Source organism: Desmodus rotundus, chromosome 5, assembly GCF_022682495.2.
Source record: "Desmodus rotundus isolate HL8 chromosome 5, HLdesRot8A.1, whole genome shotgun sequence".
Taxonomy (NCBI): Eukaryota; Metazoa; Chordata; class Mammalia; order Chiroptera; family Phyllostomidae; genus Desmodus; species Desmodus rotundus.
This window is the reverse complement of record NC_071391.1, coordinates 34,195,572-34,223,403: the sequence shown is the minus strand read 5'-3', so window position 1 is coordinate 34,223,403 and position 27,832 is coordinate 34,195,572. Positions and strand designations below refer to the sequence as shown.

Here is a 27,832-nt window from a genome sequence, read left to right as displayed (position 1 = left end):
GCTGCACAGTAATTGGACTAAAATTATGTCATCCTGGGTCAAAGATGAACGTCCTATAGGCCTTTTTTGTGGAGATCTACTTACATGATTACCTCTTTCAGGACTTTATAACTGACTGAAATTTAATAACCATTATATAACAATTTTATAACTCTTTACATTTGTAAAGTACCACAATGCTTTTTTAAATACTTCACATACTTATTCCTTGTTTCATAATTTCATCATAAGTACTGTGTTTTAAGTCAAAGATATTCTTTCCAATCTAAGCATTCCATAGTTGTATTTTTTTATATCATGCTTTATTCAGATAGTTTTAATGTGTGTAAAGAAAGTCAGTCTCACACCATCTCAGTATGCCTGGATAATTCAGAGTTTTACGACACATTATGAAGAACAACTTGGGGAAACAATGCACAAGTTGTGTTGTAATCAAATAACAACTAAGACATGAGCAGCTGAGCAGGAGGAAGATGGGCAACGGAATGCCATGCAGCAATCAGCACTGTTGACTAATCAGAATTTGAGACACTAGAAGGTAATAAGGGTATTATAAAGAATGGCTTATTGAAGGAGCAGCTGTTTATGTGTAGCTCACTGTTTAAATGAGTTCCACTAGATTGCCATGGTATGTTTTGGTGAAAATGTTTAACTCCTTTTAAAATGATCATTAGAGAAGAAACAGCAAGTACCAAGTGGCAAGTTTGGAGAATTCAAAGCACCACCTAAGATTTAACAGCTTTGAAACAGTTATCTGGGAGTTTGAAATTGTAGGAAATACCAATTCCAGTGGCCTTTTAGGTCAAAAGTACTTAGATACACATTCTTCTCTTAAAAAGCCTACAAGTTAGGTCTACATCACAATCATTGGGTTGCAAAGGCTACAAAGATGAGGTGGTGATATAATGGGGGACTCTTCAGAGGATGAGGAAAAGAAAAAGCAGAGTAAAATTACCCATTTGGGCAGCTGCAAATCAGAGTTTGTATTAGGATTTAGAAATTTGTCCATCTTCTCAATAAGCAAAGGGAATAAGATCCTGAATTAAATTTCAAAATATATAGTTTTGATGTTTTTTGGCTAAAACATAATACTAAAACCACTCATTTATCCTGACTTAAAGGAAGTAATAATTTTTAAAGCAGAGGAGAGAGAATGCAAAATAACATTTAATTCACTAATGTTATTTTTACAAAGTGATTATCATCTTATTCAAACTGTCATACAGTTGCATTGGTTATGCAAGTGGGTTGATTTATAGGGTTTTGTCTCTCTTACTTTTACCCAAGAAGCAATTGTCTATTGTTTCTTCTGTCCCAGAAAAAAAAATCCACTAATTACAAGATAAAGGTACCAAATCACACTTCAAAGATTTATCATAATACAGTATTATGAATATTTCATTTTGACAACAAGTGTTCGGTAATATTTTAAAGCAGTCAGCAAGCGGTCGAAACTCTGCCATCTTTTGTAACAGTTCACATGTCAAACTGGCAAAATGCCCACAGTGTACGGCAGAAAAAAAAATCTATTTAATGTCTGCCCCACAAGACAACATGAGGTTTGATTGGCAGAAAGCAGAGAGTGGCTTTTGATCATGTGTCCTAACAAGCAGTTCCAGCTCCTGTCTTTTCAGCTGACGGGCTCCACATTACCCATTCAAACAGAAGTGACAGACCACTGCACTGCTCTCGCTCTAGTCACACGCAGTGGGAGCTATGCTGGAGGCAGAGTCACTGATTAAATATATCACTTTTTCAAGACAAGCAGGTTCTCTGAATCAAAGTTGGACAGAATAGACTCAACATTATTAAAAGGGGATATAAAACTGGGATTGAGTGATGTTTGGCCAGTTTGCACAGCCTCAGGGATTCCCAGGCTGACAGTGGGAATAAGGAACAGCAGAACTCATAAAACATGGTCAAAAATTAGCTGTGACACCTTGGCTATTTTCCCATCACTTGAGGACCACTGGATTTCAAAATTCTGGAGTCTCTTTTCACCTTTTCTACTTTCATTGTTTTGTTTTTTGTTTTTTTTTAAGTGAATTCAGTATGGGGAGATGAATACGTAAAAGAATCATTACTGCAGTTTGTCCATTGTAGTCTTAAAGAAGATAAAGTACTGGATGTGAAGCCTTTGCATCTCATTTTAAAATATACCAAACCATTTCCTTCTAACTAAGACCCTTCTTTTAGAGTTTTATTGCATTTTTGGGTTTGGTATTATAGTTAACTTTAAAATCCAGGAATGCTAATCACAGAAATTACAGTTTAACACGGGGAGGGCAAAAATAGGCTTGCAATTGTGCATACACAAAGCACAGAGTTTACTCCTGTGTTATTATTAATTATTGTACTATTTTCCATATGAACAACGTAAGTCTACTTTCACCGCACCCTGTATTTTCTAAGTGGGAAACCCTAAAAGTGGGATTACCTGAGGTCAAACCAAGTGTCAGTTATCAAATTCAACCCACCTGTATTCTTTGCTATAGCATGCATATCATTTAAAGCTTTTGCTTTAAATATAGAGACATAAACATCTAAAATGTATAGAAATGTTCAATACAAATTCTTTACTGTCTAAATTTTATGTGATTTTAAATTTATTAAACATACAGTACTATAATCTTTGGTACATTATCAGCTTCTTGTGTATACAAATAAATAAAATCTAAAGGTATTTTCTATTTGGAAAGTGAAGAATAAATGTCCAAAGACATCAAAAGGAAAATAACTCTCTGACTATAGAAACAAAAGAAATAAATCAAAATATATGCAATCATTTGGAACAAGTCAGTTAAAACCAAATATATAATTTTTAAAAATGGTATATTCAGATATTATCTTAAAACCATCTTTCCACGAGATTTTAACTTCTTCTCAACTATATTATAAAAAATTATATTTTTAATTTTAATTTTTTTTAGTAGCATGCTCCAGCTATTCCTTGGAACACATGTTCTTGTTACTAGTTTTGACATCACTGTAAATATTTAGTAGCAACCAGCTTGTTAGGTATTTAAGTTGTCATGAAAAGATTCAATACTTCTACCAAAATGAAGATAGAGTTTTCACAGAGAAGAGTAAAGAATTCAGAGTACCCATGAAATAGGATTCAGAACTAATTGGGGGTACAGAAGTTTGCTATTTGCTAGAAGATGGTAAAATTACAATGAATGGTTTATGTTAAATCTGAAAGTAACCTTTAGTTTTATTATGTTACTCATATTGTTAAATTACATTTTAAAGTTAATTTAACACTTGCTAATGTATATTGATTAAAGGGTTATTATATCTCAGGATAATCTTAATACAAATCATATTTCATTTGTGTCCTATACATTATAGACTATGTTATCCCTGATAAATAATTCTGTATTAATCAAATGTGCATTTTACAGCATGAAAAATGAAATGACATGTCATCTGGCTTCTGCATTTCATGTCTTTAAAGGTCTTTAAGAATGACGAAGACAATAACAATAAATTTTATCTAAAGTTATCACAGGCACAACCAAGCAATTGTTTAGAAATCTCATTTTTTTCAAAAATGTAAGAAAATTATTTTAAAGAGGATAATATGACTTCCTATGTAAGCCTAGATGTTTTTTAAAAATTGCTTCCCAAACCTAAAATATAGTAAAATGACATTTCATTTTTCTCCCCTCAAAAATAGATTGTATTTAACCATCCTTTTTAAAAAATCATTCCTCATACCACCATCATCACTTTTTATATTTAAAACTGGTAGGAAAAGGGTAGGAAACTGCTACAATGAGTGGTGGACCACAATAGGTAGGGGAGAAGAAATCGGCCGATGCCCTTCCAATGAAAACAAACTAGACTAGGTAAACCCGAAGCGCTCCAAAATACATTTTTCTCTTCCTGTAAAAAAACGACTGCATTTTACCCCCGCTTTACCAGACAGGTCTTTTAAATTCTATGCCAGGAAAGACTGAAGAAAGGGAGAAAATTCTACAAAATATTTTGCAACACCATAAAAAAGAGTACTTTTCTTTTAAAAAACTCCAAAATAATTAATTATTTTAGCCACTATATTATTGCTTACAGTAATACACAGCAATAACATTTACATTGATTGAATTCTGTTTCCTTAATGTGAAATTTGTTTGGGGTTAATTAGCACGGCTGAGGAATAAGCTTAATAATTTTATGTTGTTTACACTGGAGGCAGTTTTCCACGAGCACTGCTCAGGGAGGAAGTGACTTCTAATTCCAGGCGAAACACGGAGGTGAGGGCAGCTGCTCAGCGTGGGATGGCGAGCCCGGCCTTCCTCCGCCAGCAAGCCTCCTCACTGCTCCGCGTGTCTGACGGCAACAATGCAAAGTTGGTCACATAATTTCTCAGGCAAGGGAAGTTTCTAAGCCAAACACTGCGCTGAGCAGGGGGAACAGGAAGGGACTGACACGAACGGAGAAAATCCACACTATTAGACATTTTTACTGCCCCTTCCTTAAGAAAAAGCAGGTCTAATTAGTTGTCTCCCTAAAATGCGTACCTAGCATTTTTATTATGTATTATAACATTTTGCTCAGAGCTGACATTTTCATTCTGACAAGCACTGTCTGGAGAGCTCTCAATAAATAATACATTGACAATTTTCAGTAAATAAGCAGTGGACACAAATCGTTATCCTTACTTACAGCTGCCCCACTCTAATAGTGCTTTTACAAGTGAGGTGACTATTCAGTCTAATGCAATCCTCTCAGTGCTGGAAAGACATTTTCATTCATTACCACGGTCACAAGCACTTAAAGCACTTTTAAGCCCTGTTGCAAAACAGCAGGAATGGCAGAGCAAGTGGGGCTAACAAAAACTAAAGTTCATCATCACCAGAGAAACCTGAGGCTGTTCACCTAAACAACTAGGAAATTCACTTAAGCCCAGGCCACCTCAACCCTTCTAGATCTAGATTCCTAACAAGAACGCAAGTTTTTCTTTGGCAATTAAATGGTACTCTAAGTCCAAATACCATGGCCTTTGTTTTCTGTAATAAGTTTGGTTCCTTATCCAATAATATCTATTAAGCACCCTCAGATAAGGGATCACATGCAGTGACTTGAGTGATATACCTTTGATCAAGGTACAAAAACTGAAAAAAAAATCTGAATCCAGGTAAATACATCTGAAACCACACCATAACTTTTCTTCTTCCTCTCATTAGCTTCTCTTCCCTAACCTGAGCCCCTAACCCCATCCCCCTAACTAGTCAGTAAACCACTAATGTAGTCCTGAAGTTCATTTTTCTTCATGAAATCACATTGATTTTTACTGCCATTTATTTTATGTTTAATTTACTCCCAGGACACAAATTTTCTTTCTTTGGGGTTTTTTTTTTTTGTTTATTTTTTTCAGTGCAACCTCCCCTCCTGGTTTAGGGACAATCTGCTCTTTTTCAGTAGGATCCTCTCAGTGAGGCAGGGAGAGCTCATGTGTGGGTTCGTCCGCCCATGAGCTCTGTGAGTTCTGTGCTGCATCTTGAGAGCTTTGCTCACCTGAATGGGCTCAACAGCCAGAGAATCTACATCTTCACCCCTAAGTTCAGCACTACTGACTGCATTTTTAAGCACGTGCTACAAAAATTCAGCACTCTTTTTGGGCCACGGACTCTGTATCCAGCGCCACTGTTTGGCCTGGGCACACCTGCCAATGCCACCATTGTAACAACAGAATGCCACACATTGCTTCTGAAAAGTGACGTCCATCAGCTACTTGGTGGCTTTTCAGATATGCATATACTTGATGGCCTGGGCAGTTTCACAAAATTTTTTTAATTCCTAATTTAATTTATTTTTTAGAGTATATTTTATTGATTATGCTAATATAGTTGTCCCAATATTTCCCCCTTTGCTCCCTTCCACCCACTACCCCCCTTCCCCCCAGCAATCCCCCCTCTTAGTTCATGTCCATGGGTCATGCATATAAGTTCTTTGGCTTCTCCATTTCCAATACTGTTCTTAACATCCCCCTGTCTATTTTGTACCTACCATTTATGCTTCTTAATCCCTGTACCTTTTCCCCCATTCTCACCCCTCCTCCTCCCAGCTAATGATCTCCAAATGATCTCCATATCTATGATTCTGTTCCTGTTCTGGTTGTTTGCAAATGAACACAAAGATTTGACCCTCTTTTAAAAATACGTCTATTGATTTTAGAGAGAGAGGACATGCAGAAGAGAGAGAGAGAGAGAGAGAAGCATTGATATGAGAGAAACATCGATCAGTTGCCTCCCATGCGCACCCTGTCTAAAGATCGAACCTGTGATCTAGGCATGTGCTCTGACCAGGAATTGAACATACAACCTTTTGGTGTATGGGGCAATGTTCCAACCAACTAAGCCATCTGGTCAGGGCTGGACCTCTTGATTTGTATGATTTTGTGAGGGTTTCTGGGTCAAGTGAAATAGCAAACCATTTTCAGAGGTGATGTTGGGCTGCTTACCAAAGGAGTGTATTCACTTTCTTACTAGCCTTACCGTTAAATCTGTCTGCTAGGGTACTCTAATTGTCTTTGAATCTCCCCCAACCTCCTCACAACCGCATAGCTAATTAGCAACACACACACACACACACACACACACACACACATACATATATTCTGATTTCTCTACTCCATCCCCTGCTACTGCTTTATGTTCAGACTCCTAGCAGTACATGCATAGTGCATTAGGACAGCCTGCTAAAAGATTTTGCTTTATTTGGCCTTGCTGCTTTCCAACTGGTAGTCACAATGCCACCAACATTACTTTTCTGAAAAATGTGTCTAATTATGTTACTCACTCTCCTACTTAAAAATTTCTCAATTGCTCCCTACTACCCCCCAAAAAATTCAAACTTTAGAATTGCCTCAATCTATTTTTTCAGTTGTGTCTCCTATCCTTGCCACACCAAACTTCATAAATTTGCCAAACTCACAGGTTTATTTATACCACTGAAACTTTATACATGCTGTTTGCACTACCTGGGATTCTATCTCTTCTTCACTATAAATAACTTATAATTCATCAAAATCCAGTTCAAATGTCTACAGATCCCTTTCAAGATCTCCTAGGCACAATGTTGGTTCCCTGTTCTAATCAAGCAGAAGTTGCTTTAAAATGCATTTTATATATATGTATATATATATATACATACATATATATATACATATATGCATATGTGTATATATAATGTACATATATACACACATATATGCTTATTATTTATATGCTCACTGTATAAATATATACATATATTTATACATGTATACATATATACACATATATTATATGTATGTGCTCATCATATATGTGCTCGCTATACATATACACATATATATGTGCCTTTTTTTTAACTGAAGAGATACTCTCTAAAAATTGAATCTATTCATCTCCTTTGAGCCACAATATTATTCATCTCTCTGGAACCTTTTATAAACAAACAGGTTTTTAGGTTAACACACATTATATGCTAAGATCTAAACTAGGCATTGGGAAGATAGGTTAAGGATGTGGTCTGTCCCCTCAAGGGAATTACAATCTTCCTGGGTGACAAGATCAATAAATATAAAATAGCAAGTAATACTTTTCATTTTTGTCAAAAATCACTTGAGCATATTTTTTTGATTCTACTTATGGGTTCTCTATCATGTTCCTTTGATCAATGTGTCTACATCTCTGCCAAAACCACAGTGTTTTAATTATTGTAGCCATGTACTAAACCTTGATATTAGGTAGAGTGATTTGTAACATTTCATTCTTCTTTGTCAAGAATATCTTAGCTATTCTAGGTCCTGTCCCTTTTTACATAAATTTTCAAATGATTGTCTATGTACATGATAGTCTTGCTGTGATTTTGATAGGAATTGCCTTAACCATACAGACCATTTGGTGAAGAACTGACATATTGACCATATTGAGTCTTCCAACCTGACACAGGATGTCTTGCCGTTTATTTAGGTCTTTTATCAGCATTTTGTAATTTCATCACCAGGTCTTACACATGTTTTGTTAAAGGTATAATTGAGCTTTTCATTTTATTTGGAATGATTGTAAACAGTATTGGGTTTTTAACTTCAGTTATCATAGCTAATATGGAGAAATATGATTTTTATATTTATATAGTTTTATATCCAAAGACCCTGCAAAACACATGAACCCTAACCCTCACACTTTATGCAATAATGTGACCCAAACCTCTCACCTGATTCAAAAATTAACTCTAAGTGGACCATAGACTTAAACACAAAATGTAAAATTATAAATCTTTTAGGAAAAAAACATAGGAGAAAATGTTTAGGATATTGGGCTAAGAAAAAATGTTCTTTGTCTTGACACCAAAAGCACTATCCATAAATTTTTTTAAAATATTGCTTAATTAGACCTCTTCAAAGGTATAAACCTCTGCTCTGTGAAAGCCCATGTAAAGAAGATGAAAAGACAATATACAGACTGAGAAAAAATATTGGCAAACCACATATCCAACAGAAGACTAATATCTAGAGTTAAAAAGAACTCTGACAACTCTAAAGTTAAAAAATCCAATTAAAAATAGACCAAACATGTGAATAGATATTTCACCAGGTAAGATAGATATACAGATGGTAAACAAGCCATAAGAAAAATGCAATTTAAACACATGTTCAGATACTATTACACCTCTATCAGAATGGCTAAAATGAATGTGACAAAACCAAATGCTGACAAAGATGAAGAGAAACTAGACCACTCGTACATTGCTTGTGGAAATGTGACATGGTTCAGTTTCTTTTATAAAATGAAACATAAATTACCATACAACCCATAAATTATACTTTGGGTCATTAATCCAGAGAAATGAGAACTTATGTTCACATAAAAACCTGTACACATATGTTTATAGCAACTTTACTTGTAATACCCAAAAGCTGGATGTTTGAATTGAATATATCCTCCAACCTGTAAATGATGAAACAACCTGTGATACATACGTGTCACACAGAGCACTGAACACTACTCAGCAATAGAAAACAGTATGCACTATTGATGCATGCAGCGACTTGGATGGACCTCCCGGGAAGTACGTTGAGTTTTTTTAAAAAGACAACTTAAAAAAGTTACAGACTATATAATTCCATTTTATATAACATCTTTGAAATGACATACTGCTAGAAATTAAGAACCTATTAGTGGTTGACAGAGATTAGGCATGGAGGGTGAAGTATGTTAAAGTGGAAAGGAAGGGGGTATGGTTATAAAAAATGACTATTCTGTATCTTGATTGTAGTGGCAAAAAATGAACTTCCACAGGTGATACACTGTGTAGAACTTAATACACACACCCCCACACGACTACGTACAACTAAAACTGGAGAATTAGGAGTAAAATCAGTGGATTGTATCAATGTCAATAACCTGAATGTGATACGTTTTTGCAAAATGTGGCCACAGGGGGAAAATTGACAAAGTGCACAGTGGACCCTTCTGCATTATTTCTTACAACTGCATGTGAATCTATAATTATCTCAATTTTAAAAATAGCAAAAATTATAATCAGTTATAATCTGTTGATAAATAGAATGTTTTCCAGCTTTATTGGGGTGTAACTGACATAATTGTAAGATATTTAAGGTATATAAAAGGATGATTTGATACAGATACATTGTAAAAGGATTCCTCTCATCAAGTTAACTAATAGATCCATCACCTCACCTATTTACTCCTTTTTGTGGAAAGGAGTTTAAGAATACTGAAGTTGTGCTCTGCTAAGATTCATACTAATCTTAGTAAATTTCAATTATATGCCAAAGTGTTATCCACTATAGTCACCATGTCACACATTAGCTCCTCACACCTTATTCACCTTAGAGCTGAAAGGTTGTACCTTTTATTAACCTCTCCCTATTCCTTCCACCCCCAGCACCTGGCAACTTTCAAACTTAACTATATTTTTAGATTCCACAAATTTTACAAAGAAATTATGAGAGCTAAAGTAGTTAGTAGAAGATCAGATATGATCTGGTTTAGTATATAGTAAAATAGATGGGAAATTTAGATAAATAGATGGGAGATAGGAGATTATTCTAGGCAGGTGGGATAATGACTGAACATGAAGTGGGTTGGACTGATTCAACTTCAACATAGTGCTGACTCTTTAGATAAGAAACCCTGTCGTGACGTCATTACATCTTCAAGTTTCTTGATCTGAGTGGCTACTGGGGAAAGTTTACACCATGAACCAAATTCTAATGATGTGTAGTGGCTCTGACATGACTAAGGAATGTCCAAGTTATATTCATGTCAAAGAAAACAAAAGTACAGCAGATGTGGAAGATGATGAATAAGTATAACTGCTACAAAAAAATTAAGCCAGGCAAAAATCAGAGAAGCTAGTTTCTGTTAGGAACCAAGAATGAATACCCCTATCCTCTGAAGATCACACTGACTACACAGCAAGTACATGGCGAAGTAGCCACACAAAGTGAGAGGCAGTGGCTCTCCGTTTTCACAATGGCTCGGATAATTAGGGTGCATCTAAAAACTTCATTCACTTATGTAACTTCATCAAAAGGGTTAAATATCTGCATATAATCATGGTGAACTGAGAACTGAAAGGTTGTGTTTTCAGAGTAGTAAGCATATGTCTAATGTAGAGGACAAGAAAAAATAAAATTCCGTCTAGAATCACATTCCCCTTGATAGCTGACTTGTAAATAGGTTATGTGCACCAATATAGAGAATGAAAGGCCAAGAAAGGGGGAATTACTTTGAATTCCTATACTGGTGTTCAATGTTATTAAAGAAAAAGATACGGTTAAAAGAGACCTAATTGCATGTGGGGAGAAAAAAATCAATGAATACAAAGACAAGAGAGGCAGAAGTGAAAACAAGAGTTACCATTCCAGATTATTTAATGATTTTCACTCATTCATTCAATCAACAAACATTTAATAAGGGTTTTAGGGCACAGTCATTATTAAGGACTGGGAATACAGCAGTGGACAAATCAGAGAGGGTCTCTGCTGTCCTTGACTTCCCCCCTTTAGTGGAGTGAGACAGACAGTTAAGAAGACAAATGAACAAGAGCATATCAAGTAGTGAGAAATGCTAAGGTGAAAATGAAATAGAGTAATATGTTGAAGAATAACTGGAGTCTATTTCAGATTAGAGGTTAAGTAAGGCTTCTCTGAGGAAGTGATAATTAAGCTGAGATCTGAATGATAAGATGGAGCCAGTATACATAGATCTAAAGGAAGATCATTCTATATACATGGAAAAACAAGTAAAAAGAAACTAAAATATGTTGGGGCTGGGGGCGGGGAGGTTTGGAAAGGACAGTGTATCTGGAGCGGCCTGAGAAAAGGGTCAAGTAATGTAAGATGGGCCTTGAAAGCCAGAGCATGCTGTTTGTTTTAGCATTGAATTTTATTCCAAGCATAATAGAGATTGATGATCATTGGCCAGATACCAACGCTCTGATGCCAGTAAAACGCCCGCACCCTCTGAGTGTCAGGTCGCACCATGAAGAAGTGCAAGGGACAGACGTCTGACTGACTGAAGTCAAATCCTTAAGTTGCCGAGTTTACCAAAAGTGAGACCAGACATTCTGCTATTAGTCAAAATGGGGGGTTAAGAGTTAAATTAAAATGAATAATGGAGAAATAAAATTAATACCTAAACTTTTGGACACATGAGTTTGTGACAATAATATATATAAGCAAACATTAATTTACTCCAAAATGATACTCTCACTGTATGTGATACCCTAAAATATTTTCAAAAAGGCCAAGGAATAATTTTTAGGACTTTTTACATTAGGTACATCAGGTAGTTTCCTCCAGTCTCCCTCTTCTACCTGAAAACAAAGAGAAAAAGCTCCAAAACAACGTGCTACGCATCCATCAGTTCTCAAATTTCCCATCTCTTCTCAGTCTACAACATGAGCAAAGAGCAAAAGATAAAAGGCATTTCTGAGGGATCTGGGAGAAAGCTCCCGTTAAACTGATTACTGCACTCTGGAGGGGAAGGGCATCGAGTGAACACAGTTTGTCAGACACTAAAAACTGCCCTTTGACTATAGGTGGCCTTCGTCCAAACATCATATGCTAGCATCTGTTGCAACTACCATGTTCCTTGTTGCAAATAACTCAATACTTTGTCACATTTTTCAGTTATTGTTCATTATATCTTCAAATTTTTTCTAGTTATCTATTTGTATGTACTCATTTTCAGTTCATTATGTGAGAGCAATTCGGGAAGTCCAGAGGCCTCTGACTTCTGCACTCCCAGTGCTAGTGAATGGCCTACGTTCTATGATATCATTCTGGGAGTACGTGCCTGGCCTCCCAGTGGTGGTTCCTCAGTTATACTCAAGCCCTCAAGAAAGCTACGATAGGTCTAAGCGTCACAGTTACTCAACATTAAACCAAAGCCTCACATGACTATTAATTACGGCCATGAACTCCCTCTCAGGCCCAAAGCCCCTTTACAACAGCCCAGCCAGAAGGCAGAATTATTGAACTTTACCTTCTTCTGGAACATGGCACCCTAGTAATACAACCGTCTGTCTGCGGATCTCTGAAACCATAACTGGCACTCTCTGAGCCAGGTATCTGTGGATTTGCCTACAAGTACTTCATTGGACAATGACTTTTTCAGACATCAAAAATAGGTGGCAGCTTTTATCTGTATCTTCATAAAGCTCCTAATATCAGAAAAAAGAGATTGAAAATATTAAAGGACAAGTTCAAGCATAACAAAAGAAAATGACTCATGAGATTTGTTCAGGTGACTTGTTTAGTCTGAAAACAGTTTGAAAAAGAAAATTACTAATAGTGGATGTCAAAATTTAGATACAAACTCTAAAGGAAAATCAAAGCAGCACAGAATTTTAGAACTTGCTCTTTAATGCTAAACCAATGTCTTCTTTTTCAAGATTAAGAAACTAGTGCCAAGAAAATCAATCAATCAATTAATTAATTATTAGGTACAAACCAGTAAGTTATCAGAGTCAGGACAAGAATTTATATCAAATCAAGGCCAATATCTGAAAGGATTCTCAAATTAAACATTATGAGGAAAAGGTAAAGATTTACAGGTAGCAAGTCAGCTCTTCGGCTAAAAAAATATATATCTACTTCAATATAAATGTTGGATAGAACAGTGTCAATAACCAACAGGATTTGCTAGTTCACTTTGAATATGAAAAAGATATTTAAGAAAAAAATTAGTGTGAACCTTATATAGAGATAAAGAATTACGTTGATTCAAAAACCACACTGAGCTGGAAATTCCAATAAAGGGGAATCAAGAGGGAGAAAAGTGTGTTTCCTAGCAAACCTAGTAATCATAGTCCAGCAGGAGAATGACAATACTTTCGTGCTCATAGTTGAAAGAAGGGCTGAAGACATTCTATTAAGATATAACAGAAGGAAAAAAGGAAAATTGCAGTGAAGGGAGCATCAAAGGCTCTTGTGAGCTTCTGAAAAGCTCAGTGATAAAAAGAAACCTGTACTAGACATTTTGAGGAAGGTGGAACCAAAAGGTATATAGACAGTTAAGTTAGAGCTTTCAGGGATTCTAACACACACACACACTAACTTCTTTGTGTAATATTTTCCAACAGAGGGGAAAAAGAATACAGAAATCTGTCAACAACAATTCCATTCCTGGGAATACACCCTAGAGAAGAAACTCACGCACATGTGTATCAGAAGACAGGTGCGAGAGTGTTCATACCATCATCGTACTAGCAGAAAACTGGAAATCATCCAAATGTCCAGAGACAGTAGACAGGAGGATATGCTCCTGAGTAGCATTCCATGGGATAGTATATGGAATATTACACAAAAATGAAAACAAACTAGAGCTGCACAAAGCAAAATTGACCTTAGTATATAATTATGAGTATAAAAAAGCAAATCACAGAAGGTTATGGTGTTTTACCGTAAAGTTCTAAAACAAACAAAGCTAAATAATGTATTATTTAAGCACATATAAAAAAACTGCTTTAAAACAAAAAAGGAAGATGATAAACACAAAGGTTGGGCAGTAGTTACATCTAGGTAGAAAACAAATGATTGAACAGGTGAATAAAACATAGGTAGATTTAACAGTATTAGTAATTTTTATTAAGTTGTATGATGAATTCATGGGTGTTTTATTTTTATACCTTATATCAAATACTATATAATAAACACACATTTAAGTTTACCACTTCCTTTTCTTTTCATTTTTTCCTTTGGATTTTCCATATATATTGTATAAGACAAAAATATATAGATCTAAAAATTGCCCCCCTATTACTTTTGAGAATCTGAGCATGAATCCTGAAGAAGTTAATCTAATGAGATTTCAATGGGAAAAATGCAAAATGTTAATGACCCACTCAAACTTCACAGGCAAAGTAATCATATGAGAATATGACTTATTTCATCAAACCTCTTTAGAAAGGGGAAGAAAACTTCATCCTCTTTCTAAACAACAAAATAGTACAAAAACACCTTCTTGCTTCCCAGGTCAGTAAGAGGGAAAATTCAGAAGCAATTGCCTGCATCTGTTAACACTCTTAGAGAAAGAGCTTTAAGAACAGAATGTTTAAATCTGTGAAGATAAAAATGGGCCAAGAAATTTGAAGTATCTTTTCAAGGCAGAGACACACAAAACGAAGTTAAGAAAATAATTCAACCCCCTAGCATATTGCCAACACTGTAAATAGGAGTTGCAAAACAACAGCAAATTGAAATAACCAAGATTTGTTCAGAATGTCTGGAGGTCACAGGACTTAGGGTGATTGTAGCTATCTTATATAAAGTTGTAGGAGAGGATTGCCAGTTTCCAAAAATTCAGAAAGGTAATATACTTAATACAAAAACATACCAAACAAATTTTTTCGTAACTCAAAAACCAGTAGTTCTTGCTCCTCATTTTAATCCCTAATAGTACATACTGTCATAAAATATGTTTATTAAACTATCTGATATTTGCTAAGAAAATGATATGAATTCTTTAAAAAAGACACATATCTCAGGGAGGAAAGGTGTATGTTAAAGAGAATTAAAATGAAGTGATAATGAATATTAAATGTGTTCCTTATGCAAAAATCCAAAACTTTTTCCAATTTCTCCATGAATGAGAGATATAAAGAAAGGTCTGGATCTGGAATACCCTCAACACTTCACCAATGCAATCTTTAATCATAAGTGGCAGTAACCTAATATCCATAAATTGTGTTTTAAAAGATTTTGATGCTTTATAATGGTATGAATGTTACATTTCTGTTGTTTTTAGAATGGGCTTTTAATAGATTAGTTTTTAATGGAACACATTGCTCTTAAAACCTCATCCAAGGCTTTACCAACCTCTCTCACAGACAACATCATATTCGGCATATTTCTCAGCAGGGAAGATTGGCTTCCAGTGGGGAAATTTTAGTACCAGCTTTTCCAAAAAGCTGGAGAGGAGAGTTAAACTAAATTGCTCTTCCAGAAAACAAGAACATCATTGCTGCCAAATGCTAAAATCCCCTAACACCAGGGGACATTTCCCATGATTCTGTATGTGGTGCAGGATGTTTGCTGTAATATTTCTCTTAAATGTTTCTCCAAATAATAACAGTAATAGTAGTTATGACAGCAATAGGGTAATAATTACAATTATAGAAACTATGGGTTATATACATATAATATTTCAAATCCTCACACAACTCTGCAAGGTACCATTCATCCAGTTTTATAGGTGAGGGAACTGAAACACAAAACAAGCAATTTGTTCAAGGTCATGCAGCTAGGAAATAAGGTTACATATATTAGCTGGGCACTTACTATGTTCTGGTAATGCTGTGAATGTTTTAGTTGCATTAACTAAATCTTGATCCTCACAATAGCACTATAATTATGTCCTCATTTTTTTGGTTGAGAAAACTGAGGCACAGAAAGGTGCCCTATGTCATCCACCTGGCAAATGCTGGACTGAGCTTCAAACGTAGGCAGCCTAGCTCCAGAGCCCACACTTTAAATAGCAGGCTATACTAACTCTCTAAATATTAGAACTTCTATTCAAACCCATATTTAGCGCACTCAAAAACATATGACTTTCAAAAAGGAGTTTTCCCATTGTCTAAACTATATCACATCCCTCATTTAGTACAGCAAAGATATCAGATGAGTAATACACAACAACATATTGGCAAACTAAATATAATTCAGTGAAAATATATGTAGAAATACAAATTATTGTTTAGAGATGTGAATAATGATAATAATCCATCAGATACACACATAAACACGTGTTCATTCTTGTGCTGGGTAACAGCTGCATAATCCATTGGAAAGCCTATCCCACCAGGAATCCAAAGCTCAAATGTTCATGTCCTCTCTCTACATACACAGTCAAATGAATCCACATACTTTCATTATCATGATAGCTTGAAGCAAACGATTCCACTGGACAAATGCTCCAATTTCTGACCAACAGATAGCCTGTGGAGCTGTACCTAAACTCTGCATACTTTCCATGAAGTTTACGGCCTCTATCAAAGAGAGAGCTCACTTATTCCACCATTTCTACGTAACTATGAGCCTTTTCATTCCCTCCTGCTCACCATAATTATTACCTAAGACGCAAATCTCTTAAAAGGGTCAATAAGTCAGAAAGAAGGTTTTATTTTCTCAGAGTTAAGGTTTATACCACTGTATCCCTTTTTTTGCAATCTCACATGGCACCAGAACCTGACCCAAACCAGGTCACTCAGCCTAGGATCATACACTTAGTAGTATGATACACAAGACATGATAGTTGCCGAAGCACTATTATTAAAGAGAGATTAAAACAGCTGTACATTATGCTGAAGCACTCACTATTCCCTTTACAAACAGACGGTCCTGGATTACAAGCAGCACTTGACCATTTAAATCACGACAACAACCAGATTTAACCAGCTGGGCCATATTCTCCTAGGCAATGCCTGTTGACCCCCTCAGTCACAGCTGCTCAAGTGAAATTCTCATTAGACAACTTATTTTCAGAAGCCAAAGGACTCTCTGATTAAATATAAGTATTTAGATATAGAAGTCCTTTTTAAAGTATTCATTTTCTGACAACTGTCGCTTATGCTAGAGCCCAGCTACATTGGCAACAAGATGGGTGATACAAAGATAACTAAAATTCATCATTTAATCACAGCTGAAGGATTTTTATCTTGGAAGCATTTTAGCCTAAATCTATTAATCAAAGTCTTTCTTCACACTTTACCCACCAATACAAACAGTGTTTATAAAGGCAGATGCTGATATTCATTCATTCTATACATTTACCCATGCATTTATGCATTTATCTATCTATCTACCTGCCTACCTCTCTGTGACAAAAAAAAAAATCAAGGTTAAATTTACAACAAAACAGAAATGCTGCTGATTTCCCCACAAACCTCCCTCTCAGAGGAGGCACTTCAGACAGAGCGCCTTTGTTCATCAGGGTTTCAGCAGTCCAGTGCAAACACTGCTTTGGAGAGGGCATTTCTTAAAGGTACGGCAGATAAAACACTGGAGAGTTACTTGGTTGATCAAACAACCTACCTGTAAGAGAATAACTTTCCTACTACTACATGAAGAATTTTTGTTTATCATATAGATACTGTTTTCAAATAGGTCAAAATAAATAAACTTTTTATAGATCAGTTCCTGTATTTGAGGGGAAGAAGAGTGGGCGGGGGAGGATACTTAGTTTGACAGAGTCGAAACATCCTCCAGAGCAAGAATTACTCAGGAAAGGTTATTTACTATGTCAGCAACACAGGCTTGTCACTCATGAGGTATGCCCTTCAAAGATGGAAGTAGAAGTGAAGGAGAGGTGGGTTATGATTTCAAAGCCCTTGCATATCCCATAGGATGAGATGTCTCAAATGAGTAGTTGGACCCAGGGTTTTAAAAGGTCAAATCCAGGCTAATATCGGTGGAGCTATTTTATCTCCTCAGACCCAAAACATAGTTATTATAAAATCCAAAATTTATCAGAAACTTTTTAATGATCTTTTCTATAATTATTTCTGTTCTCCCGTTATACTGTTCTATTCTATTGCCCCAAGAAGATAATGAAAATTAAGAATCAAATTCAAAATTAAAAATAGAAATCTTCATTGTTCCCATGTCCAAAACATGTTCTTATGCTTCTTTTCCTATTAATTGTTTTAGCATCTTTTATTCACCCACATTTAAAAACTCTGAACTACCTTCTAACCAGTCCTCTCTCTTGGTCTCCTCACTTAAATGTCAAGTCCTTATAATTCTATCTCCTAATATCTTTTCCATATGCACCCTTCTTCCTTTCTTTTTTCTGCCATCTTAGTCCAGGTCCTCATTCTCTGGTCCTCATATCTCTGGCCTGAAACAATCTCCTTAATGTCTCTCCATGCTCCCACATATCCTACACAGCTCTGCCAGATTAACTGTCTCCAGAAAAAGCTGTAATCCATCACCTTATTGAACTAAAAAATAGTCAATGAATCCTCCATAAACTTCAATATAAAATTCAAACGCCTTAACCAGGAATTAAAGGGCCTCTATAATCTGAATACAACTTACATTTTCAGTCTTATATCCCTTAAGGTTATTATGTTATTAAATATTGCTATCCAAAATATAATACAACTCTCCATTTATCCAGATTTTTTCATGTCAATAACTTTTACAATTTTCTTAAAGGACATGTATATATTTTTTCTTTTAACCTTTTGGCCTCTTCACTCATTTCTCCCACTCCTACCCCCCACCAGTCTGTTCTCTGTATCTATGAGCTTTTTTTTCTCTTTCTTTTTAGATTCCACATATAAGTAAGATCAAACAGTATTTGTCTTTCTCTGGCTTATTTCAGTTAGTATAATGACCTTAAGGTCCATCCATGTTGTTGTAAATGGCAAGATTTCATTTTTTAAATTAATTAATTAATTTTTAGAGAGGAGGGTAGGAAGGGGTAAAGAGAGGGAGAGAAATTGATGTGAGAGAGAAACATCAATCAGCTGCCTCTTGCACACACCTGACCTAGGACCAAACCCACAACCTAAGCATGTGCCCTAACCAGGAATTAAACCAGCAACCTTTTACTTTATGTGATGATGCCTGACAAGCTGAGCCACACTGGTCACGGTATAGATTTCATTTCTTTATGGCAAATATTCCATTGTATATATAACCACATCTTCTTTATCCATTCAACCAGCCATGGACACTTAGGTTGCTTCCATATTTTGTAAATAATGCTATAATAATATACATGGGGATACATATATCTTTTTGAGTTAGTGCTTTTGTTCTGGGGTTTTTTCTTTTTTCTTTTCAGATAAACATCACCCAGAAGTGACATTGATGGATCTATGGTAGTCCTATTTTTATTTTTTTCAGGGACTGCCATACTGTTTTCCATAGTGGCTGCACCAGTTTACATTCCCACTAACAGTGCACAAGAGTCCCCTTTGCTCCACATCCTCACCAACACTTGTATTTCTTGTATTTTTTTATAATGGCCATTCTCACAGGGGTGAGGTGATATCTCACTGTGGTTTTCATTTGTATTTCCCTTATAATTAATGATGTTGAGCATCTGTTTACGTACTGTTGGCTATCCATCTCCTCTTTAGAAAAATACCTATTCAGACTGTTTGATTTTTTTTCTTTGCTATTAAGTTGCATGAATCCTTTACATATTCTGGATATTAGCCCCTTATCAGATATATACTTTACGAGTATTTCCTTACATGCAATCAGTTGCCTTTTCATTTTGTTAATGGTTTCCTTTGCTGTGCAAAAACTTTTTAGTATGGTATAGTCCCACTGATTAGGTTTTGCTTTTTTCCCCATAATCATTTATCCCCCTTACACCCTCCTCCACCTCCACCCACCCCTCTCCTAAAAAAGAAATTTTGCTTTTGTTGCTTTTTCCTTTGGTGTCACATTCCAAATATCATCACTAAAACCAATGTTAAGAGCTTACCACCTATGTTTTCTTCTAGGAGTTTTATGATTTCAGGCCTTACATTTGTCTTTAATTCATTTTGAGCTAATTTTTTTGTATAGTGTAAGATAGTGGTTGAGTTTTATGCTTATGCATGTAGCTGTCTAGTTATTCCAACACCATTTAATATTAAAAAGACTGTTCTTTCCTCATTGCATATTCTTGGCTTCTTTGCCATAAATTAATTGACCTTCTATACATGGGTGTATTTCAGGGCTCTGTATTTTGTTTCATTGATCTATGTGTCTATTTTCATGCCAATAACATTCTGTTTTAATTATTACAGCTTTGTTACATAGTTTAAAATCAGGGAGCATGATGCCTCAAGCTTTATTCTTCTTTCTCAAGATTGCTTTGGCTTTTCAAAGTATTTTTGGAGTTCCATACAAATCTTAGGATTATGTGTTCTACTTTTTTGAATGCCATTGGACTTTTGATAAGGATTGCGTTGAATCTATAGATTGCTTTGGGTAGTATAGATATTTTAACAATATTGACTCTTCTAATTGATAAGAACAAATATCTTTTCATTTATTTGTACATTCTTCAACTTCTTTCCACAGCGTTTTATAGTTTTCATACATAAGGCTTTCACATCCTTGGTTAAGCTTATTCCTAAGTATTCTATTCTCTGATGCAATTATAAAAAATGAGATTGTTTATTTTTCTTTCTGATGGTTCCTTATTAATATATAGAAATATAACAAGTTTTTTGTATATTGATTTTGTATCCTATAGTTTTACTGAATTTGTTTATTAGTTCCAACAGGTTTTTTGATGGAGTCTTCAGGGTTTTCTATGTATAATAATATCACATCAACTACAAACAGTGAGTTTACTTCTTCCTTTCCTATTTGGATACCTTTTAATTCTTTTTCTTGCCTAATTGCTATGGCTAGGAATGCCAATACTGTATTGAATAAACGTGATGAAGGTAGGCACCTTTGTCTTTTTCCTGATCTTAGAAGAAAGGCTTTCAGCTTTTCACCATTGAGTACAATATACCCATGGGCTTGTCATATATGATATTTATTATGTTGAGGTATATTCCCTCTATACCCACTTTTAAAGATTTTTAATCATAAATGGATGTTGAACTATGTAAAATGCTTTTTTCTGCATCTATTGAGATTATCGTTTTGATTTTTATTCTTTATTTCATTAATGTGGTACATTATGCTGATTGATTTGCTGATGTTGAACTATCCTTGCATCCCTAGGATAAATTGAATCGATCATGGTGTATGATCCTTTTAACGTATTGTTGAATTCATTTTGCTAATGTTTTGTTGAAGATTGTTGTGTTTTTTAGAAATACTGACCTGTAATTTTCTTTTCTTGTGGCATCTTTGTCTGGTTTTGGTGTCAGGATAATACTGGCCTCCTTAAATGAGTTTGAAAGAGTTCCTGCCTTTTCTATTTTGGGGGAGAATTTGAGAAGGATTAATAATTATTGTAATGCTCAGTAGAATTTTCCAGTGAAGCTGTTGGCTCCTGGATTTTTGTTTGTTGGGAGATTTTAAGTTATGATTCAATTTCCCTACTAGTAATCAGTCTGTTCAGATTTTCTGTTTCATCATGATTCAGTATTTACAGGTTTTATCTTTCTGGAAATTTACTATTTCTTCTAGGTTGTCAAATTTGTTGGCATATAATTGTTCATATTAGTCTCATATGCTCTATTGTATTTCTATGGTATCAGTTGCACCATCTCCTCTTTCATTTTGGTTTTATTTATTTCCTTGATTCTAGCTAAAGGCTTGTAAATGTTGTTTATCCTTTCAAAGAACCAGCTTTCATTTTTTCTGATCGTCTCTATGGCCTTTTAAGTTTTTATTTCATTTTTTACTGCTCTAATCCTTGGTATTTCCTCCCTTCTAACTTTGGGTTCCTTTTTTTTTTTTTTTTCTTTTTCTACTTCCTTAAGGTGTAAAGTTAGGTTGTTTATTTGAGACTTGTTTTTTGAGAGAGGCATTTATCACTATGAACTTCCCTTTTAGAACTGCTTTAGTTTCATTCCACAAATTTCTGTATGTTATATTTCCATTTTTGTCTGTCTTGGGTATTTTTTAATTTCTCTTTTGATTTCTTCTTTGACCCTTTGGTTGTTCAATAGCATGTTGCTTAATCTCCACATATTGTGAATTTTCCAGTTTTCTTCATCTAATTAATTTCAAGTTTCATACCAGTGTAGTTGGAAAAGATACTTGATATGATTTAAATCCTCTTACACTTATTTATTAAGACTTTTCAATTTTTTTATTGTTGTTCAAGCACAATTGTCTCTATTTTCCTACCACCACTTTCCTCTGCCCCACCCACCCCCCACCTCCACCTCCCACCCTCAATCCTACTCCCCTTTGGCTTTGTCCATGGGTCCTTTTACAGACTTTTTTATGGCCTAACATATAATCTTTCCTGAAAAATGTTCCATGTGCACTTGTGAAGTATGTGTACCCTGTTGTCTTTGGACATGAAGTTGTATATATATCTATTAAGTCCATATGATCTAATATGCTATTTAAGACTGCTGTTTCCTTATTGATTTTCTGTCTGGAGGACCTATCCATTGATATAAGTGGGGTATTAAAAATATACTAATATTATTATATTGCTGTCTATTTCTCCCTTTAGGTCTGCTAATAATTATATATTTAGGTCCTCCTGTATTGGGTCCATATATATTTCTACATTATATTCTCTTATTAGATTGACCCCTTCATAATTATGTAATGCTTATCTTTATCTCTTACTATGGTTTGTTTTAAAATCTATTCTTTAATGAAGTAAGATAGTTACTCTAGCTTTCCTTTGGTTTCCATTTGCATGGAATATCTTTTTCCATCCCTTCACTTTTAGTTTCTGTGTGTCCTTACATCTAAACTGAGTCTATTGTAGGCAGCATGCAGATGGGTCTCCTTTTTTTTAATCCATTCAGCTATTCTATGTATTTTGAGTAAAGAATTTAGTCCATTTACTTTTTTAAAAAGATTTTATTTACTTTTAGAAAGAGGGGGAGGGAGAGAAAAAGAGAGGGAGAGAAACACCAATGTGTGGTTACCCCTCACACGCCCCCTACTGAGGACCTGGCCCACAACCCAGGCATTTGTCCTGACTGGGAATCGAACATGTGACCCTTTGCTCTCCAGTCCAGTGATCAATCCACTGAGCCACACCAGCCAGGAATCCACTTACTTTAAAAGTAATTATTGATGAGAATGTACTTACTGTCATTGAGTTCATTGTTTACTGGCGTTTTTGTAGTTCTACTCTGCTATGACTCTCCTGCTACTTTTAATTAGATCCTAAACTGTTGGGTGTTTTAGATCTCTGCCTCTTCCTTCCACCTGAAATGCACCTCCCCTCTATTTCTGCCTATATAAATCCTTTCACTCTCTAAGACTGGGTAAGACCCATTTCCCTAAAGCAGTTTTCCTTGGCTTTCTCGGCAGGTGCAATCTAGCTTGTAAACTCCTGTAACATTTTATTGCTAGAGCTCTCATGGAACTTATCACATATTAGATACTTAATTATAGTTCATTTTTACATGTCTTATACCTCTTACTAGAACATAAGCTCTTTAAAGTTAGAGGCTGCTTCATTCATTATTGGAGGACCATATCATGTAGCATAGAGGTTCTTAACTTAGGGTCCACAGAGTCCAAGAATCCATCTACAAAATTTGGGGGGTCTATGAACTCAGATAAAAAAATTCACTAACCTTTAATTGAAATTCTATATTTCCTTAAATCATGGATGTAGGCAACAAACCACAAAATACTCATAGTATTTGTGACATTGTAACTAATAGAATCACAATACATTTTATGATACTGTGCTTGATGAAGATATCTCAAAATATCATTTATATTTATCACTACTTCAAAATTATGATATTTTAGTCCTTCCATTAGATCTTATTGTTTAATGCATTAGTAAAGTAGCACCTTATACCATATCACAAAATTTAAGATTTAAAATTTTAATATAATTCATTTTTTCCATAATTCCATGGATTTTACTTTATGCTTTTAAAATAAGAAAGAACCTGTAGATTTAACTAGACTTATTAAATGTATCCACGGGGGTCAGGGAGGTGGGAATTAGCAGGTAAGAATCTCTCAGTTCCAATACAGCACTTCACAAAAGAAGAAATAAAAAACTTGTATAAAAGTAATCATGATACCATGCAGTTCTTGATTAGGGCTATAAAAGTATACTATGAACTACAGAATATTGTATAAACACAGTGTTCATAAAAATTAATAGCCCTAGCATTGGAAAAAAACTAATTCTCTGTCCTTTACAATAGCCTTATTAAAATGCAATTATGACAAATACCATATGATCTCACTTATATGTGGAATCTAGTAAACAAAATAAACTGATGAACAAACCAGACCCAGAGGCATGGATACATGAAACAGACAGGCAGATTTCAGAGGAACAGGGGTGGGGGCAGGACTGTATAAAAGAAGGTGAAGAAATTAGCCAAAGAATATATATGCATAGCCCACAGACACAGACAATAGCATAGTGAAGGCCGGGGGAGGGGAGGTGGGGTCTTGGTGAAGGTGAACAAAGGGTTGAGGAATGGGGGACATCTGTAATAGTGTCAATAATCTTTAAAAAGCTAAACAGAAGGAAAAAAAAGATTGTTGCATACCTCCAAGGACAACTTATTATCCTCCAAAGAATAATATCTCAAACACAGACAGCTACAACTATGCGATAGTTGGTCATATTATAAACAATATTGTGGTTCCTTATAACTTCTTATCACTGATCTGCATTCTATCCCCAGGGAATTAGACTGAATAAATTCAATCCCTCCTCCATATGACTTTAATCTTTACAGACAACCATCATGTCATCCTTGATTTTCTTTTCTCCAGGGTTAATATTACTAGTTCCTTCAACCATTCCTCATTATATAATTTTGCATCTGTTATCATGTCAATTGTTCTCCTCTGAGAATAATTTGAGTCTCTTGTAAAGTGTGGTAATTCTCAACTCAACATGATGCATTCTGTTGATCAGGGAGTTCAATAGGATTACCACCTCTTTGCTACATACTGTAATTTTAGTAATGCTAACTGAGATAGCACTGGCAATTTTTTAGCAATATTCATCATGCTAACTCCACTGCACTCTCTGTCACCTTAAACTCATAAGGATTTTTTTTTAATTAATGTGTCTGTTACTTGGATTTCCTTCAGTAATCACTTGAGAAGCTAGGAGTTTTGTTCACAACCTCTGGACTTGACAATACGATGTATTAAATTTTATCTTGATGGTTAATTTTAAGTCCATATTTTCAGTTTACCTTTTGTTTTGTTTCTTTCATACATTATATTCACTCTTTCTCCTAGATTTGTGGCATCTGTAAGTTTGATGAGCATGATTATCACATTTTAATATTTGTATTTACTATATTTTATACATTAACATACATGAAAAACACCTGAATTCTGATGCCTAAAATATAAGTACTGTAGAAAACAATCAAAGTTTTGTGAAGTACTTAGAAAACATTCTTTAAGAGTAGGAATATAGTGATAAAGAACTCTTAAATTGGAGGTCTCATATCCTAAGTGTCTCTCTTCCATCAAATTTATAACACAGTAATAAAAAGGAAGAGTATAAAACTAACCGTTACTTACAAGAAAGAAAATTATTTTAAATTCCCTTGTAATCTGGATAAAAAATCAGGTGTCAATTTCTTTATTTTTATATTAAAGAGTCCTCTAATGTATTTTGAAAACTACTTTCTTATAGAACTAAAACCATCTTTCTGGTGAATCATAAAAGTAATCTAGCAATCTCATTTATTCAGAGATTATTGATCTGGCAGACTCAGTTACTCTAGAATATAGCCAAGAATGCAGAAAATAAAGCCTGAGCAGTCAGAAGAGTTAGCACGATTCCATGAACTAAAGACCGTGCATATTACCTGGAACCTCTCAGTAATTCACCCAGATACATTTGTTCATATTTTAAATATAGTCCAGCATGTCATGATCATCTGATTTCATAACTTATAGATTAATAGGAGAAAATTATAAATTATTCACAACTAAGCAAGTAGCAGCAGCCTGCAACCTAAAGAGAAACCAACACAAACACACATGCTGAAAAATGTGTACCTCGAGCAGACACAAGAACTCCAAGGTTACATAATTGCAAGGAAATAACCATAAAGCCAAACAGTCCTAATTATCCCAATGATCTCTGGGGACATCATTACATTATAGCATAGTAAAATAACTGGCATTTATAATATGATAATCATCATAACACCTCAAATTTATATAGTTTGCCCTTCATAAAAAGCCTTTATATTCATCACTATAGTTAATTCTCAAAATGTTTAAGTTACCAAGTAAGGTATTGGTACCATGTCAAATATAAAATTTTGTGATTTGGGGAGATTGTAGAACTTATACAGGGTCACATTAATTGTTAGGTATCGGAGTTCATAGTCTACTGAACCATGACCCCAAGTCATCAAATAATATTTACATTGTATGCTATATAATGTGGCTAGTAAGACAGAAAAGTACATGATACATTTTAGAAACTTCCACAAAAATTGCTGATGGGCTGAACACATCTGCAAAATTTAATCTGAAAGTTTAAACTTTTGGGCCCTTGAAGGAATAAAATTAAGTTAAATGAAAAATTCCCTTATATCAAATCCCCATTTCCCCATAGTGTCGCAGAGTTTTAAGTTTAACTTACAATGTTAGTAATAAACCCAGAATCATCAATTATCCTACATTTTAAAAATCTAAAATCTGACATAAAAAATGAAAGACTATACATACTCTAGCAATCACTTGGATTTGATTTATTTAATTAAAGATGTTACTAAAGAGTCTTTCATCAGTCTTTTAGGACATATTTGAACCTAAGTAGATTCTTGTGGACAGAGGAGAGATGGTAGGTATGCATATTAGAATAGATGTCATGTGTCAAAGCACTTCCCACTTGAGATTTCAGTTTTAACAGTCTTAGAAACCTTCGAATCTCAATTCTACAACATTTGGAGGTAAAATAATACTGTTAATGATATTTATAAAAATGAGAAGAATATACATTGTTTTGGGTTTTCTTTTTACTTTTTAAGCAGTTGATATTTTCATAATTAAACACTATCCATCAAAAGGGAATAAGTGACAAAAATTAAAAATAAAGTTGCAGCTGAAAACATTCTTATCCTACCTTTTTTCAGGAAAAGGCTTACAGTTAGTTTAAAACCTTGATTTGTTATCATAAGAACAAAAAAAATGCACAAAGTTTTACAAAAATGGGGCTACCTGCGTAACACTCTTAAGGGATCACAATCTGCCATCACCATGGTAACCTCTGAATAACTTTTTCCTAGCTAATGCCAATTATGCTCTTCTCTGGCCCTTGAAATCCCACATTTTTTTAAGGCCTGGAATCTTTAAGAGAATAAAGCCCAACAATTAAGCCCACACATACCCTCTTGTTCAGTTCGAGTCATTTCCTCAAGCTTCTTCTGTTTCAGTGTGTCCACCACATCGGCAAGGCTCCCTTTGCGGCGCTCTGGGGTTCCAAACGTAACACTGGTCAGTATCTCACGGTCCCGACTCCCTTCGTCAGGCTTATGTGGTGAGGTAGAGGTATTTCGGAAGGAATATAGGGAACATAACTTATTATTCTCTGACTCCTAGAAAAACAAAATAAAATAAAGCCATTAGGATACTTGTCTCTCTGCTTATCATTGGGAAACTTCTAAACTTAGAATAACAGTATGTGATACTTAGATGGACAAATAAAATATAATGATCTGTGCTTAAAAATACTAAATATTGAAGAAG

At 34.9% G+C, this 27,832-nt stretch overlaps 1 protein-coding gene across 21 annotated transcripts in view; it reads right to left on the bottom strand.

The window, feature by feature from the left end:
• Window positions 1–27,832, bottom strand: part of SOX6 (SRY-box transcription factor 6) — a 597,341-nt gene that overhangs the window by 296,557 nt on the left and 272,952 nt on the right. For all 21 annotated transcript variants that reach the window (XM_053924605.2, XM_045194160.3, XM_024558829.4 and 18 more), the window contains one exon: window positions 27,474–27,681. In XM_053924605.2, the coding sequence (XP_053780580.1) occupies window positions 27,474–27,681 (208 nt within the window). The remainder of the gene's footprint in view (window positions 1–27,473; window positions 27,682–27,832) is intronic.